This window comes from Pseudorca crassidens, chromosome 7, assembly GCF_039906515.1.
Source record: "Pseudorca crassidens isolate mPseCra1 chromosome 7, mPseCra1.hap1, whole genome shotgun sequence".
NCBI lineage: Eukaryota > Metazoa > Chordata > Mammalia > Artiodactyla > Delphinidae > Pseudorca > Pseudorca crassidens.
The window spans coordinates 105437982-105451103 of NC_090302.1; the positions used below are offsets into that span (position 1 = coordinate 105437982).

Here is a 13122-nt window from a genome sequence, read left to right on the forward strand (position 1 = left end):
ACGTGAAAAGCAGCACCTGGGCAACAGGCACCAGGAGGCCTCAGATCCAGCCTGGAAGGGTCTAGACTCAGAACCAGAAAGGATACTGGAGATCAGGAAGTTCAAGTTCCTTAACTGACAGATTCAGAAAACAAAGTCAGTTAGAACAGGGCTTCAGGAAAGTTATAGCTTCACTGGATAATGAGTGTATCTTCTAAATTCCATTCCAGTTCTAAAATTAATGGAAGTCATATGCAATATTCTAAATTTGAGAGAGAGAGGATTCTTCCCACATGGTTAATGTGAGCATGTTCATTACCAGAAAGCCCTGACTGTGGAAAATGGATAGTGAGATGGTGACCATATTTTCCAGATGGAAAATTGAAGTTGATCTTCAAAAAGATTTTAAAAATTTATCTTCCAAGTACCAAAAAAATATATTGACATATAGGCATTTCCAGGATGTTTTCATGATGGTGGGTGAGACGGGGGATCACTCTCAGCCTGTTGTTTTTCACGAAACATATCTTGGTACAATGACATCTTCATGCCAGCTACTATGTATGGCAGCGAATCTCTATGGGATACTTCAGGGGAGAGAAGATTTGGGATGCACGGTGGTCATTGTTAATAAATATCTACAGAATGGTCCTGAAAGAAAGATAAAGTAAATTCTTAAGAGAGTTGAGAGTAAGTCAGAGGATTTGTTGCAATCTGATTTAATTGCAGGGTAGGGAGTAAGAGGTTTCATCAATTCTAATCGAATCACAAGAAATTGTGAGAGAGGAAATGATAAAAGTTCTTTAAGATATTTTGATTAAAAAATAAAGGAGATACAAAAAGAGCAACATAAAAGAAAAAGCATGGGCTTTCTGTAAGAAGAGGGCTCCACTCAATAAACTGGTGGAGGCGAGTCATTCTGGAAGGGAAACTCAGATTCCCTCACCCCAGCCTACAATCCCTGACCCAAACTCTGAATTTGTGCCCTCATTCATGGAGATGTTAATTCTGTTCCTCTTGTTTCAATGGGTAGATTCGTAACACCGGGAAGGGATATTTCTAAATACAGAGTAGTGAAGAAATGAATATTATATTGATAGCTTGGTGTAAGTTGTGTGTATTCAGATAAAGTAACCAGTTTTATCATCATTATGTTTCTTTGGACGTGCTCGGTCTATGTTTTAGATATTAGGAGCATAATGTGTTTTAACTATAATAGCCATTTAAATATAAGAAATGGCTACTACATTTGTTCCATTTTCTAGTTATATAAGAGCTAAGTGCCTTGAAAGGTTTAATTCATTTGACTTCTAAGTATGCCTGGTCAAGTATTTCAATTTTTTTGAGAGAATCAAATATATTAAATTTGAACTATAAAAAGAAATGTTGATTAATTATGTAAGTAGAATTAACTTTGAAAGGAGGCTTTTCTATGGTAAACTTAGGAGATAACTGAACATTAAATTTTAGAACAGGTGTAAGTAATTGTTCTTGTTTTATACAAAAATTGCCAGATTTACAAATGGAATAACAATATATTAAAGGGAATTTTCAGATGCAAGGAACACTAGGTTTTTAAATGTACAACATTAATAAATTACATATTAGCTGCCCATGTATTCTGGTTTAATTTAAAGTCGAATTTTAATTTTAGTAAAATGAATATTGATCATAAAAATGAAGAGGGCATTGTTCTACTAGGTGCCCATCCTGTATCCATCCTGCCCTTCACCTGCACCAGCAGCATCCTGACTACGTGTTTATTGGGGAAGGCAGTGGATTGAGATTGGTCTCAGCCAATCTTGGCAAGTCTGCTTCTTGTTTTTTCTAGACTCTCCTTCCACTCAGAAAGGCCATGTGACTCAGTTCTGAACAAGAAAGTCTACATGGAAATTTGTTGGGTGTGTTTCTAGGAAAGCTTTTACTTCCCAGTGAAAGAGGAGATGTGGTTGGTGCCACCTTTTTATCCATGTCTTCCTCCCATGAAGCTAGCTGTGAAGTCCAGCACTTCAGTAGCAATTTTGTTACAATGAGGCAACAGATGTGGAAGGTCAGGGGAACCAGAGAGATGCGGCCATGGTTGAGCCACTGAACCAACCCACAGACCCAACTGCCCCCAGACTCCTTATGTGAGAAAATGAATAAATCCCTATTTGTTTAAGCCATTAAAAATTGGGCTTATTTTTTAAATTATTTGCCACTAAAAGCATCTTTAATTAATCTTCAAGTAACTGTAAATAGTCTTTCCTGTGAACAAAAACTCCCCACTCAGACACTAAAAATTCCCATTTGACAGCCATAAATAATGAAAAACCACTTTCTCATGGATACTTCTGATTTTGGTATCAACTTATTTCCAATAAGAACACTGTGCCTTGCCCAAATCCCCTAAAGGGATTCAACTGTTATCCTTGAGACTCATGAAAAAATAAAGACGTCCTGAACCCACCTCTTCCGCCTTGAGGGTGATGACTCTGGAGGTGGGGATCTTTCCTTTGGGCTTTGCCCTTAATAACTCCTCATAGCTCTTCCTTTCCACCCCGTTTCCATAAACCATTTGTAGCTTCCAAATGGCTTCCTCCACCGCATCGTCCCTGTCCCAGGCATCCTCTTCTTCTCTGCCCAGCTGCTCAGGCCTGTGCAGGAGTTTCGTCAAGTTCTTCAGCTCCTGCTTCCACTCCTGCCAAGGCAGAGTGGGGGCCAAAGCCCCCCAGGACACAGATACAGAAGACACTGACAAAGAGAGAAATCCATCGTCCCTGTGGAGGGCAGGGGGCTGCATACCCGGGAAATCTAAAATCACCTAATCCCGTCAGGGATCATCTAATCCAACCCCCTTGTTTCGTCCATGAGGAAACAGGAACCCAAAGAGGGAAACGTCCTGCCCAAAGTCCCATAAAGAGCTGAGACAGGACCCACTAGAACCCCCATCTTGTTCTGTTGGACTTTCTCATTCTGTACTGTGTTCTTTTCGTTTAACGAAGACGTGAGCTATATTTACAAGGAACATAATGTTAGTCTCTGAGAGGGGGCGGGAAGGAAAGAAAAGGAAGAAGGAAGAAAGAGAAGGAAGGAGGAAGGAAAGGAGGGAGAGAGGGAGGATAACAGGGAGGGAGGGAGGGGGGGAGGGAGGCAACACTTACCTGGTTGGAGAGTAGGTGGATTTTGGCTTCATACTGCTCACAGCAGCCTGAGCTCACTTGAACAATACAAGATGTACATATACTTTCTCCAGACACTGGTAGAAACATGGCTTGCTGGATGATGGCATTGATCAGGGAGCTCTTCCCAGCCCCAGTGCTTCCAAATAATCCGATGTAGATTGGGTCCAGTGATGGTTTTTCAATCAAGGCAAGAAGCCTGTTTCTAGATCGATTTAAAAATGCTCATTGTCACGGTCATCGAAGCATAGTAGGGAGATCATCAGAACAGAACACAAAACAACTGAGTTCTAGGGGCTTCCCTGGTGGCACAGTGGTTGGGAGTCCGCCTGCCGATGCAGGGGATGCGGGTTCGTGCCCCGGTCCGGGAAGATCCCACGTGCCGCGGAGCGGCTGGACCCCTGAGCCATGGCCGCTGAGCCTGCGTGTCCGGAGCCTGTGCTCCACAACGGGAGAGGCCACAGCAGTGAGAGGTCCGCGTACCAAAAAAAAAAAAAAAAAAAACAACAACTGAGTTCTAATCCTGGGCAAGTCACCGCATCTTTCTGAATCTCCGTTCTCTCCCTGGTCAAAGGGGAATATTCATCCCTGTTTACTATACAGAGTTGTCATGAGGATCAAATGAGATTATGCAAAAATACTTGGTAATGATAACTCTACACAAACTCTACAATGTCTATATAAATGTGAGGTCTCCTTGTTTGTGTTCCATGGAAATTACATAGTCTTGATCTTAGAAATAAAGTTTATGCAGAGGTGAAGTGTTATTAGGAGCAACATGAAGAGTCTTACTGGGCGGGAGATGCAGCCTTGACACCACTCAAGTCCTTCTAGTCAGCTGGGCACAGGCCATTGAGGGCACAGGCTCAGAGTCCCACGGCCTGGGCTGGATTCCAGGCCCTTTCACTTACCAACCGTGTGACCTTGGTCAATGTCTTGGCCTCTCAGAGCCTCAATTTCTGCAAAATGGGGGTGATAATAACGGCTCCTACTTTATAGGGGTATTGGGACCCTTAAACGAAATTTGATATATATAAAGTATCTAGCAGATCACCTAGCAGCAGTGACAGCTCAATGAATGGTAACTATGGGAATAACAATAATGGCCCGTAGCTACAGAACTTGTTGGCTTTCTTTGCTCTGTTTTTAATTGAAAATTCCCCTTCATTGTTGGAGAAAAGCATCTACCACCACCTAAGGAAAGACATCCAAGTAAGTTCTGATGGTAGCTGATGTCAGACTCACATGAGGTACTTGACACCGTTAGGGATGCTGTCATCCAGGAACACAGACTGAATGAGTTTCTGGTAAGTGTTGCTTAAAACCCTTCTGGTCCGTGACTCCAGTTTTTCATCTGGAATCAATAGAGATGTATTAGCTGGGGTGTACCTGGCAGGGATCAAGTACTTGGTCTCCACAAGAGGAATCTGCTCAATATTACAGAGAAAGGAAAAAAAGAAAAAGAAATGAAAAGCCAATTAAACAAGAGAACAAGTTATCTGACATAAGAGATGATAGCTTGTGGGAGAGCAATCATTGATAATGAGGGCATCCCATGAAGCCAGCCTGCTCTGAGGCTCAGTGTAACGGAAGTCACATAGGCTTCGCCATGGGCTGTAGCCCTTCTAGATTCTTCTCTCCTGTGGTCATAAAAAGAAAAAAACAATGCAAGGACATCATATAAATGCCCATGAGAGAACCAAAACAACCATTTTCATTCACAGTTCTAATCAAGAAGAGATTCTTTTTGTAGCAAGCCTCCTATCCAGATTCTGAGAGATAGACTGTCCTGTTACATTATCTCTGCAGAGACTAGGAGGCCTCCTCTTTTGGACCGGGATCATTCGGAGATGTCCCATCCTGCTTCTCAATGTAACCTCCTCTTCCTTTGAGCATGTTAACACATTTGGAAAAGAACAGAGCCACGTTAAAACAAGTGGCAGAGCCCTTTCAGGACACTCACATTCCCTAAGGGCGCTTTGTTCCACAGAGGGAAACGCTCGGAACCGCTGGTCTCGATCTGACCGTCTTCTTTTTTTCATGGGTTCTTTAAAGAAATCATCATCAACTAGGGATAAACAGAGGTTATATAAAATTATAGGTCTTGGGGGCATAGTATACGGTTGACCTTTAAACTATACGCAGATTTTTGACTTCGAAGCAGGGTGGGCGCTCTAACCCCTGTGTCGTTCGGGGGTCACTGTGTTTGCCTGACCTCTATCGATACACAAACCCAAAGAGTCTAGGAGGACCCCTGCCAGCCCTGGATGTCCGGGAGCTCATTTCAGAAGCAGCCCTGTTGGGCCATTCCTAATTCCCAGAGTCCCAGGACTCTGCATCTAGTTCCAAAACGCAGAGTCCAACGTATGTCCCCAGAAGATAAGTTGAAGTGACATGAAAAGTTCCTGTTTGGGAATCCTGAGAAGACAAAATGGCTCCATATTCTTCACCAAGTGCCGAGAGTGTAAAGAGAAGCCCAAGACGGCTCAGCGTGGGGTGGAGAAAGGCCCCTGGGAGATCTTTTCAAACGGGGAAATTGATTGGGAGCAGAATCAGAGGAAAGAACAGGCCACGTGACCACGGCAAATCTCCTCTTCTCCCGGAGCCTCAGTTTCTTCATCTGTAAAATGAGTCGGCTGACAAAAATATCAATATAAGTAATAGAAGAGTTTTGGAGGGTGCCCTCCCAGTGGACATCCTTCAGAGATTAAACTGGGGGGCTTTCCCCCCGCTTCCTCACTGAAAGACATTAGCAGCCGCTTCCTTACATGGGCGAGAAAAGAAAAAATTGCCAAGAAGCAAATCTTGGCGGTTCTGCAGAGATTTATTCACTTTAGTGGCTTCCATCAGTTAGGAAGTGAAGAACTGGAAGGGTCCATAAACCTCAGGAAAGGGTGCAACCAACACTGTGTGTTTGGGTGAGTTTTAGAAAACACTCCCCCGGCAGGATTCACCTGGTTAGAAAGGGGCAGTAGGTGGGGTCTTTGGAGTCAAGGTTGTTGGAAATGGTTCTAACCCAGTGCCCCTGGGGCTGGCGTGGGCCTTAGGAAACGGCCATGAGGTGACCTGGAAAAACAGGTGACCCCAAAAGTCATACTCTCTAAGCTCATAAAAGGGCGTGAGGCCTCCAAACCGAACACGACACGGGGTTCATATTCCTTCAAGAACCACAGAGAGGGAGTTTCGCTCAGGGACCCAGGGTAGCAGCCTGAGCTGAAGGCCCAGCCTCTGCCCCTGGCCTGCAGACGCGGGTCTCCCAGATAACTCAGGCGGCCTCGGCCTCGCATCTTCCAGCACAGATTCTGCTGTGTTCTGGAGCCAGTTCACACCCCACAGAGTACTGCAGCACGGCCTGAGCTGTCTGCCAAAGCCGGAATCTCTGCACCCTCATGCTCACACAGTGACAGAGAGTTGAGAGAACTTGTCCTTAGACCCTCTCTCTCAGACATTCTAACTTTACGAGTGAGCTCTGCTCAAAGAAGTTATCCTGGCTCAGTCTAAGGACTGCCTTAGAAACAACCAAGGGCTTGCTGGCTCAGTGGCTATGCCGGAGTGGAATGGGCAAAGAAGAAAGAAAAACATGCCACTAGTTAGGGAGTTTGGGATGGACATGTACCCACTGCAGTATTTAAAATGGACAACCAACAGGGACCTACTGTATAGCACAGGGAACCCTGCTCAATCTTACGTAACAACCTAAATGGGAAAAAAGAATTTGAAAAAGAATAGATACATGTATCTGTATAACTGAATCACTGTGCTGTACCCCTGAAACTAACACAACATTGTTCATCAGCTATACTCCAATATAAAATAAAAAGTTAAAAAAAAGTGGAGCCAGATAAGGTTTTCCAAAGTCCCCAGATTATTTGATTATAATATGCAAATATCAATAGCTAACTTTAATAATTTAGCTTAAGTAAGGGAATACACTGTAGGTTAAACTTTTGAACCTGGATATTGATAGTAGGGGGGTGACAGAATCACAGGATTTTACATTGAAAAACAATGTAAAATATGTATGAATTGAGATGTAGAGTTCCAGAGAGATCAAGTGACTTGTTATAACGGGCACAGAGCTAGCAAATGACACAGCAAGAACAAAAAGCCAAGGATTAAACTACAAGTCCAATGTTTTTTGATGCACAATTACAGTCTTAATACTTTAAATTATTATACGTTATGGTTTAATATTGTGGAAGATGTTTGTAACTTATTCTTCTATTTTATCCATGATCTCAGAGTGTGGAAAAGAAAAACATTTAGAGTTACAAATATGTCATGACTGAAGCTATCAAGTGAAATTCTAGAAAATCTGCCAATAAGTTTTAACAAAATAAAGCAAATAATTTTTAACCATTAAAAAAAAGACAAAAAAACCAACATGCAACTTGGGCCCCTAGGCCAGAGGCCAGCTGAAGAACAATTTAGTACATGTCATAAACGGTGTCTTGGAATTCCAGTGTGTTTCCACCCTGCCTGTGGAAAGAAAGTAAAAGGATGGAGGGCCTTGATCTTGATCCTGTAACTCGGGAACTCTTCTGTGTAAACAACGTTTGCACAGTATCTTAGCCACATGTACAAAAGAGTCTCAGTACAGCCCATGTACCCTGGCCTTTGTTTCAATTTTGTAAAGACTGGCAATTAATCTGATCAAAGTTTGGAAGCTTATTTCTCAACTAAAGCAAACGCTGAGAAGTCAGATAAAACAGCAAGGTTTTAAACTTTTCCTTCAATTTCTAAAATGAAAAACCACGTGGAAAGGAAAAAAGTACTTCATCTGGGATTTAAACCACTTAAGGGTAGTGGTTTTATATTAAACTGTAACCGGAATGAATTGGTGTGAACTGGCCACATTCATTCGTCCCTGTAGTTGCTCAAGCACTCCCTCGCCTTTTCCAGCATTTTACACTGATTTATTCGAAGGAAGAGCAGAGGGGCGAGTAGGAGCAATCCAAAGAAGTCTACCTTAGTCTCTGCTGCTGTTGCTTCTTCTTGCCACAAGGTGTCGCTTTTGACAACTGCTCTCAATACAGGCTCTGTGTTGATCCAGACCGTTGCCAGCACCTGCCGCAGATCTTCCCAGCAGAACGCCCCACGCCTTCAGGGCTAACCTCAACCAAGGGGTCCCCAAAGTTGCAGTTCCTTCAGTTTTCATGCCCAGCCACGTCTCAGATGCTAGCACTACCCCACTGACCCAGAAACACTGATCCCTTCCCCTTAAAGGAATTCATCCCCAGGAGTGAAGCAATTTTTCCTCTTCAATTCTCAAAACACGAAGGATGTGATACACCCTGCTTTCTGCACATAGGAGTTACTCCCCTGCATCTTCCGAGGGAAGGTTCCCTCCTTGTCTCCGGGGGCCCTACACCCAGCCTTCTAGGAAGGGGGGCCACCCTCACAGACTCCAGTGTTGTTCACCCTACAACTCTCCTTCTAAGGAAAGCACCTGCAGTGATTCCAGGGGCTCACCTTGCCCGTTCTGAGAGAGCTACCCCCAGAAAACCCAAGATGGTTTCCTGGAACCTTCTTTTAAAGGAGGGGGGATCACAAATGTAATTGCTGGTCAGACAACCCACTGTACTATGAATGGGGTATTTTAGTTGTTACTGAAATAATTGATGTCCATTCACTGTTAAAAATGTGTCGTGAGAAAGCAGCTTCTGAATAAAGAGCAAGGAACGATGATGACTGTAGTTCAATACAGTCTCAACTCATTTGCCCTTGATTGTATAATGGTAAATAGTTCCCATTCATTTCATCAGGTGATATTGTAGGGATGTTACCTGGATGCGGCTCCTGACCCACACAGTCTTCAGTTTCTGGCATTTCCTGTTGTGTAATCACCTGCTTTTGTCCACTTAGAGCGTCAGCCTGAAAAAAAATGCACGCAAAGTACAAGGGTGGAGGTGGGAGGGGTAGACTGCAGAAATTGTAAATACAAAGCAAAAAACCAAAAATAACGTGTAATTTTGCTTAGGCTTTGTCTCCCCAGGTAGATCCCAAGCTTCTAAAAGGTGGTGGCCATTCTAATTTATTTTCAAATCCATCACAACAGCTAATTCACTACACACTGGTTTAAATATGACAAAAATCCATGTTTGACTATTGGTTTTCAACAGTAGTTGTATCCGTAGAACTTTAAACTGAAAAGACTGAGATCTTTAAGGCAACTCACTCTGAAAAGAGAATAAACCTCTAGTGACCAGACCCTTGAAGGTGAAGTTATATAGCTTTGCTGCTTTGGGAGACATCGGCACCCCCATCAGGTAACCCTTGAACTCCTTTGCCAGTGATGTCGAGTCCCAGGAGGTCTCAGCAAGTGTCTGGGAGTTGGATGGAATATTTGATACTCCTGGGGCCCCCTGGAGTTGCCCTGAGTGGGGGAGGAGAGGTGCAACAACTAGGGTCTCTGAATCTTCCTCACCAGCCCACCCAACACTTCAATCAGGAAGACACCCCTACTGGGGGCTACGAGAAGCTCCGCCTCATGGAGCATCTGCGGGTGGCGGGGTGGGCGGACAGAAGGAGAAGCCCCTCCAAAAGAAGGGCCAGATCCAACCTGTCTCTAGTCCCGGGCACACAGGGTTGGGCACAGAGGGAGAAGTGGGTCCGTAAAGGCTCAGAACAGTGGGCCCTGCTCCCCTGGAGTTTCTCTGTCCCCACACGTTGAGGAGAATCTGAGGGACACAAGTTGGGTGGCATCTGTGCTTCTTCTCCACTTCTGATGTTGCTATTTGGATCACTCAGCCGCGTAATTCAAAAGCAGAGAGTCACCAGCCCTTCTGAAATATGCAAAAGCCCACCTGACCTGTCAACCCCGACTAGACCCACAGGCCGTTAGCTGTGGAGACGGTGCCTCGTTTACATATTACCCCCAAACGAAACTCACCACTCATCAGTCGAAAGAGCCTCTTACTCTTAGTTTGCATCATGGGTATCAAACCAAACAAATGGATTCTGTACTTGCTGGGTTTTTGTTGAATGTGGGGTGAACCGTACTATGTACAAGGTCCTGAGCCTTCACTAGCGCTCCTTATATCTCCGTTCTTCCTCTTGAGGCTCCCTCTCGGACCACCCCAAACTCCTAGCAGTCCTCCGAGGCAGGGAGTCCAAGAAGAAACGTGCTTCTGTGTAGGGTACCCTCCCCCTCTTCTTCCTGGTGAATTCCTACTCTTTCTTCAAGATCTTGTTTGAGTATTTCCTCTGTGCAACTGTGTCCTGATTCCCATTCATTCCCTTCTTGTGTCACCACTGCTCCGAGGACATCTGTGCTATGATGCTTGCTATGTCTCTTCCTCTTTACTGAACCGTGAGCTATTTCAGGTCATGGTGCATTGATTTCAATGCTGCATTTCTATCAGGAAGTGCAATGTCTGACAATAATGCTGGATGACTGAATGAAGGAAATAGTGGTGGGAAGCTTTTGATGAGATTCTATACCAAAGGATGTTTTAAAATCAAATTCATTTTGATAGAACTGCTCCATTGGAGCTGAGAATGCTTAGCTTGAGGAAGGGAGGACACAGGCTAAGGCAGAAGACAGGGAGAGGACTTCGTAGTGGTCTTCAAATACTTGACCTTAGAGCTGCATATAAGAGACGGACGATGCACGTTTCCAGGGGTCCCAAGCAGGGAGAACTAGATCCACTAGGTGTAAAGTATGAAAAAGCACATTTATGCTGAACATTCTCTGGTGGTCAGAGTTGTCCAAAATGGAATGTAACAGATTTTCTGCCCCAGAGTCTAAACCTTTACTGATATAGCAACCTAACAATAGCATTGGACTAGATGGATTTTAAGGCTTCTTTAAATCCCAGGATGCTGTGTTCTTGCTTGAAATGGTCACCAGTAAAGCTGGTGGTGGGAGGGCTCTACGAGGTCACTAAAATTCATGAGCGTTTCCTGATTGGAAATGCTGAGTTAGAAATGCTAAACCGCATCAAAACCTAGGCGAGTTAGGAGGAAAAAATATGGTAACGTCATCAATAACTTTAGATGAGGAACTGGGAATTGCCCCTCAGAAAGAGATCTGTTGTTTTCTGAAGACAGCAGCTCCATGAGCCATAGTCACACAGAATATTAGGCATCATATCACAGTGGGCACTGGAAACAAAACAACATGTGTGGTCCTCCCAGGGGACAGATCCACTGTAGACCTTCAGGACAGCTTATTCTGCTAGCCAAATGCCAGGAACAGTTAGAGAAGCCGGATGAAGCCCCAGAGAACTAACAAGTTGATAAGTGTTACCACCGTTTGAACACTGAGATTAAGGCCCTTCAATCCAAGACGGAAGAGGGCCTGGAGTACAAGAAGACGTGTTCGCCAAATTCTAGAATATGGGCAGTTTGGGGCTCCCCAGGGTCACAGGACTTTACTGATTAAATCAACAGTGCACAGTGGCCAGCAAGGGTTATTGGCATGTAACTGTCTGGGGTTAGATTGAGTTTAGCTGCTTGCAGTGCAGACACCAAACCATGAACCTCCCACTATAAAGCATCTATGGTACCAGTATAGGAGTAATGTGTGACCCCTAACCGAAATTTGGGGAAACTGGAAATTATTTGAGTTGTGGTTGTGGTGAATTCTGCTTCATTTATTCCTTCTGCCAATGTTCCAACACTGGCAGAAAGGGCCCATTTGATTGATAAACGAAGACACCGGAAAATGGAAAGGGATCGTTTACTAAAAGGCTGAAGAGGCAGAATGAAATAAATGCCAAGCACTTACAAAGGAAAACCTATAGACAAACATATCAATTAATAGGAGATAGTGTGGTATAGCCCCTCAGTATATAGCCATTGAGTTAAACTAAATGATATGGTGGGAAGGGCATTAAGCTTGAAATCAGGTGTGGCAGTTTCCAGTTCGGGCTTTGCCGAAATCAAAGGCGTCATAGGACTTGAGACCCATCGTTGTACCACTCTGGGCCTTAGCTTTCCCATCTATAAATTGAACTAGTCCTTAAGGTGCGAATGTTCTCTGATTTAGCTGGGAGCCAAAAGGATTAAGTTCTTATTTTGAAACGTCACTTGCCATGGAAAGCAAGATTGTACCAATAACTAGGGCTCCTGTGTCATCAAAAGCAGCACAGCTGAGATTACGGTCATTTCAGGTTCATTTTGCTTTGAAGAGCAAAAGACCCATAGTCCTTCCTCAAATTATGTTGGGCTCCACTTTCCACCAAAGAGAGGTAGCAAGGATGGTATGTTTTGTGAGAATTTATTTCTGTAGAGAAGCAGTTGAAAACGTCCAAATGTATTGCTCACATGGGCAAGCTTTTAATGTGTGGTTTATTTCACTTGTATTTCAACTGTGTGGTTAACAGTTAAGTTTTGCTCTTAGTACTTATTTACATTCGTGTGCACTGAGCCTAAGAATAGCATCTTTTAAATGAGACTCTCTGCATATTTATCTAAATGTGGGAAGGTTGCACAGAACCAGTTTCCTGTCAAATAATTGTGACTATTGACACTTTTTCTTGCTTCTCTTGCTCTCCTTTCCTTCTGTTTGTGTTTGCTTACTGCCTTTTTTCTTAAGAGAACATAACAGAGGTGACACAAATGCAATGGTCACTCCTATACTAGAACAGCTTCATGTAGTGGAATTAAATAATGCTCTTGAGCCCCATTCTACAGATTTGGACACTGAGGCCCAGAGAAGAGAAGGGACTTGTCCAAGGTAACGTAGTGAGTCTAAGTTCCATGTTCTCTTCATCCCACCAAGCAGCCTCTAAGTGGTACTATTTAAACAAAGTCTCCGGAGCTTAAGAGTAGGAGAATGAGGGAACAGTGCCCACAAATGAGGGGCTCTCTCTAATGCATGATGAAGGCATTCGGGGAGTGAAGGCTGTTGAGTAGCAGGGAGAGTGGGAACTTGATAAAAATTGTGCTTAGGGGCTCCAGCTGAAGCTACTGTCTGCAAATTCTTCAATGCCCTCAGAAGAAAACAAGCCAGACTGTGTGCGGGGTGTGTGCGTGT

General features: G+C 43.9%; 1 protein-coding gene across 3 annotated transcripts in view; it reads right to left on the reverse strand.

Moving 5' to 3' along the window:
* NUGGC (nuclear GTPase, germinal center associated) overlaps positions 1 to 9010 on the reverse strand; it is a 41253-nt gene extending 32243 nt beyond the window's left edge. For all 3 annotated transcript variants that reach the window (XR_010944719.1, XM_067742462.1, XM_067742461.1), the window contains exons 1-5: positions 8927 to 9010; positions 5104 to 5208; positions 4386 to 4494; positions 3123 to 3345; positions 2429 to 2659 (exon numbers count right to left, since the gene is read on the reverse strand). Coding sequence is in view for 2 of the 3 variants with exons in the window: in XM_067742462.1 (XP_067598563.1) it covers positions 2429 to 2659; positions 3123 to 3345; positions 4386 to 4494; positions 5104 to 5208; positions 8927 to 8969 (711 nt within the window). In the remaining variant the exon portion in view is untranslated. The remainder of the gene's footprint in view (positions 1 to 2428; positions 2660 to 3122; positions 3346 to 4385; positions 4495 to 5103; positions 5209 to 8926) is intronic.
* Between the last annotated feature and the right edge of the window lie 4112 nt (positions 9011 to 13122).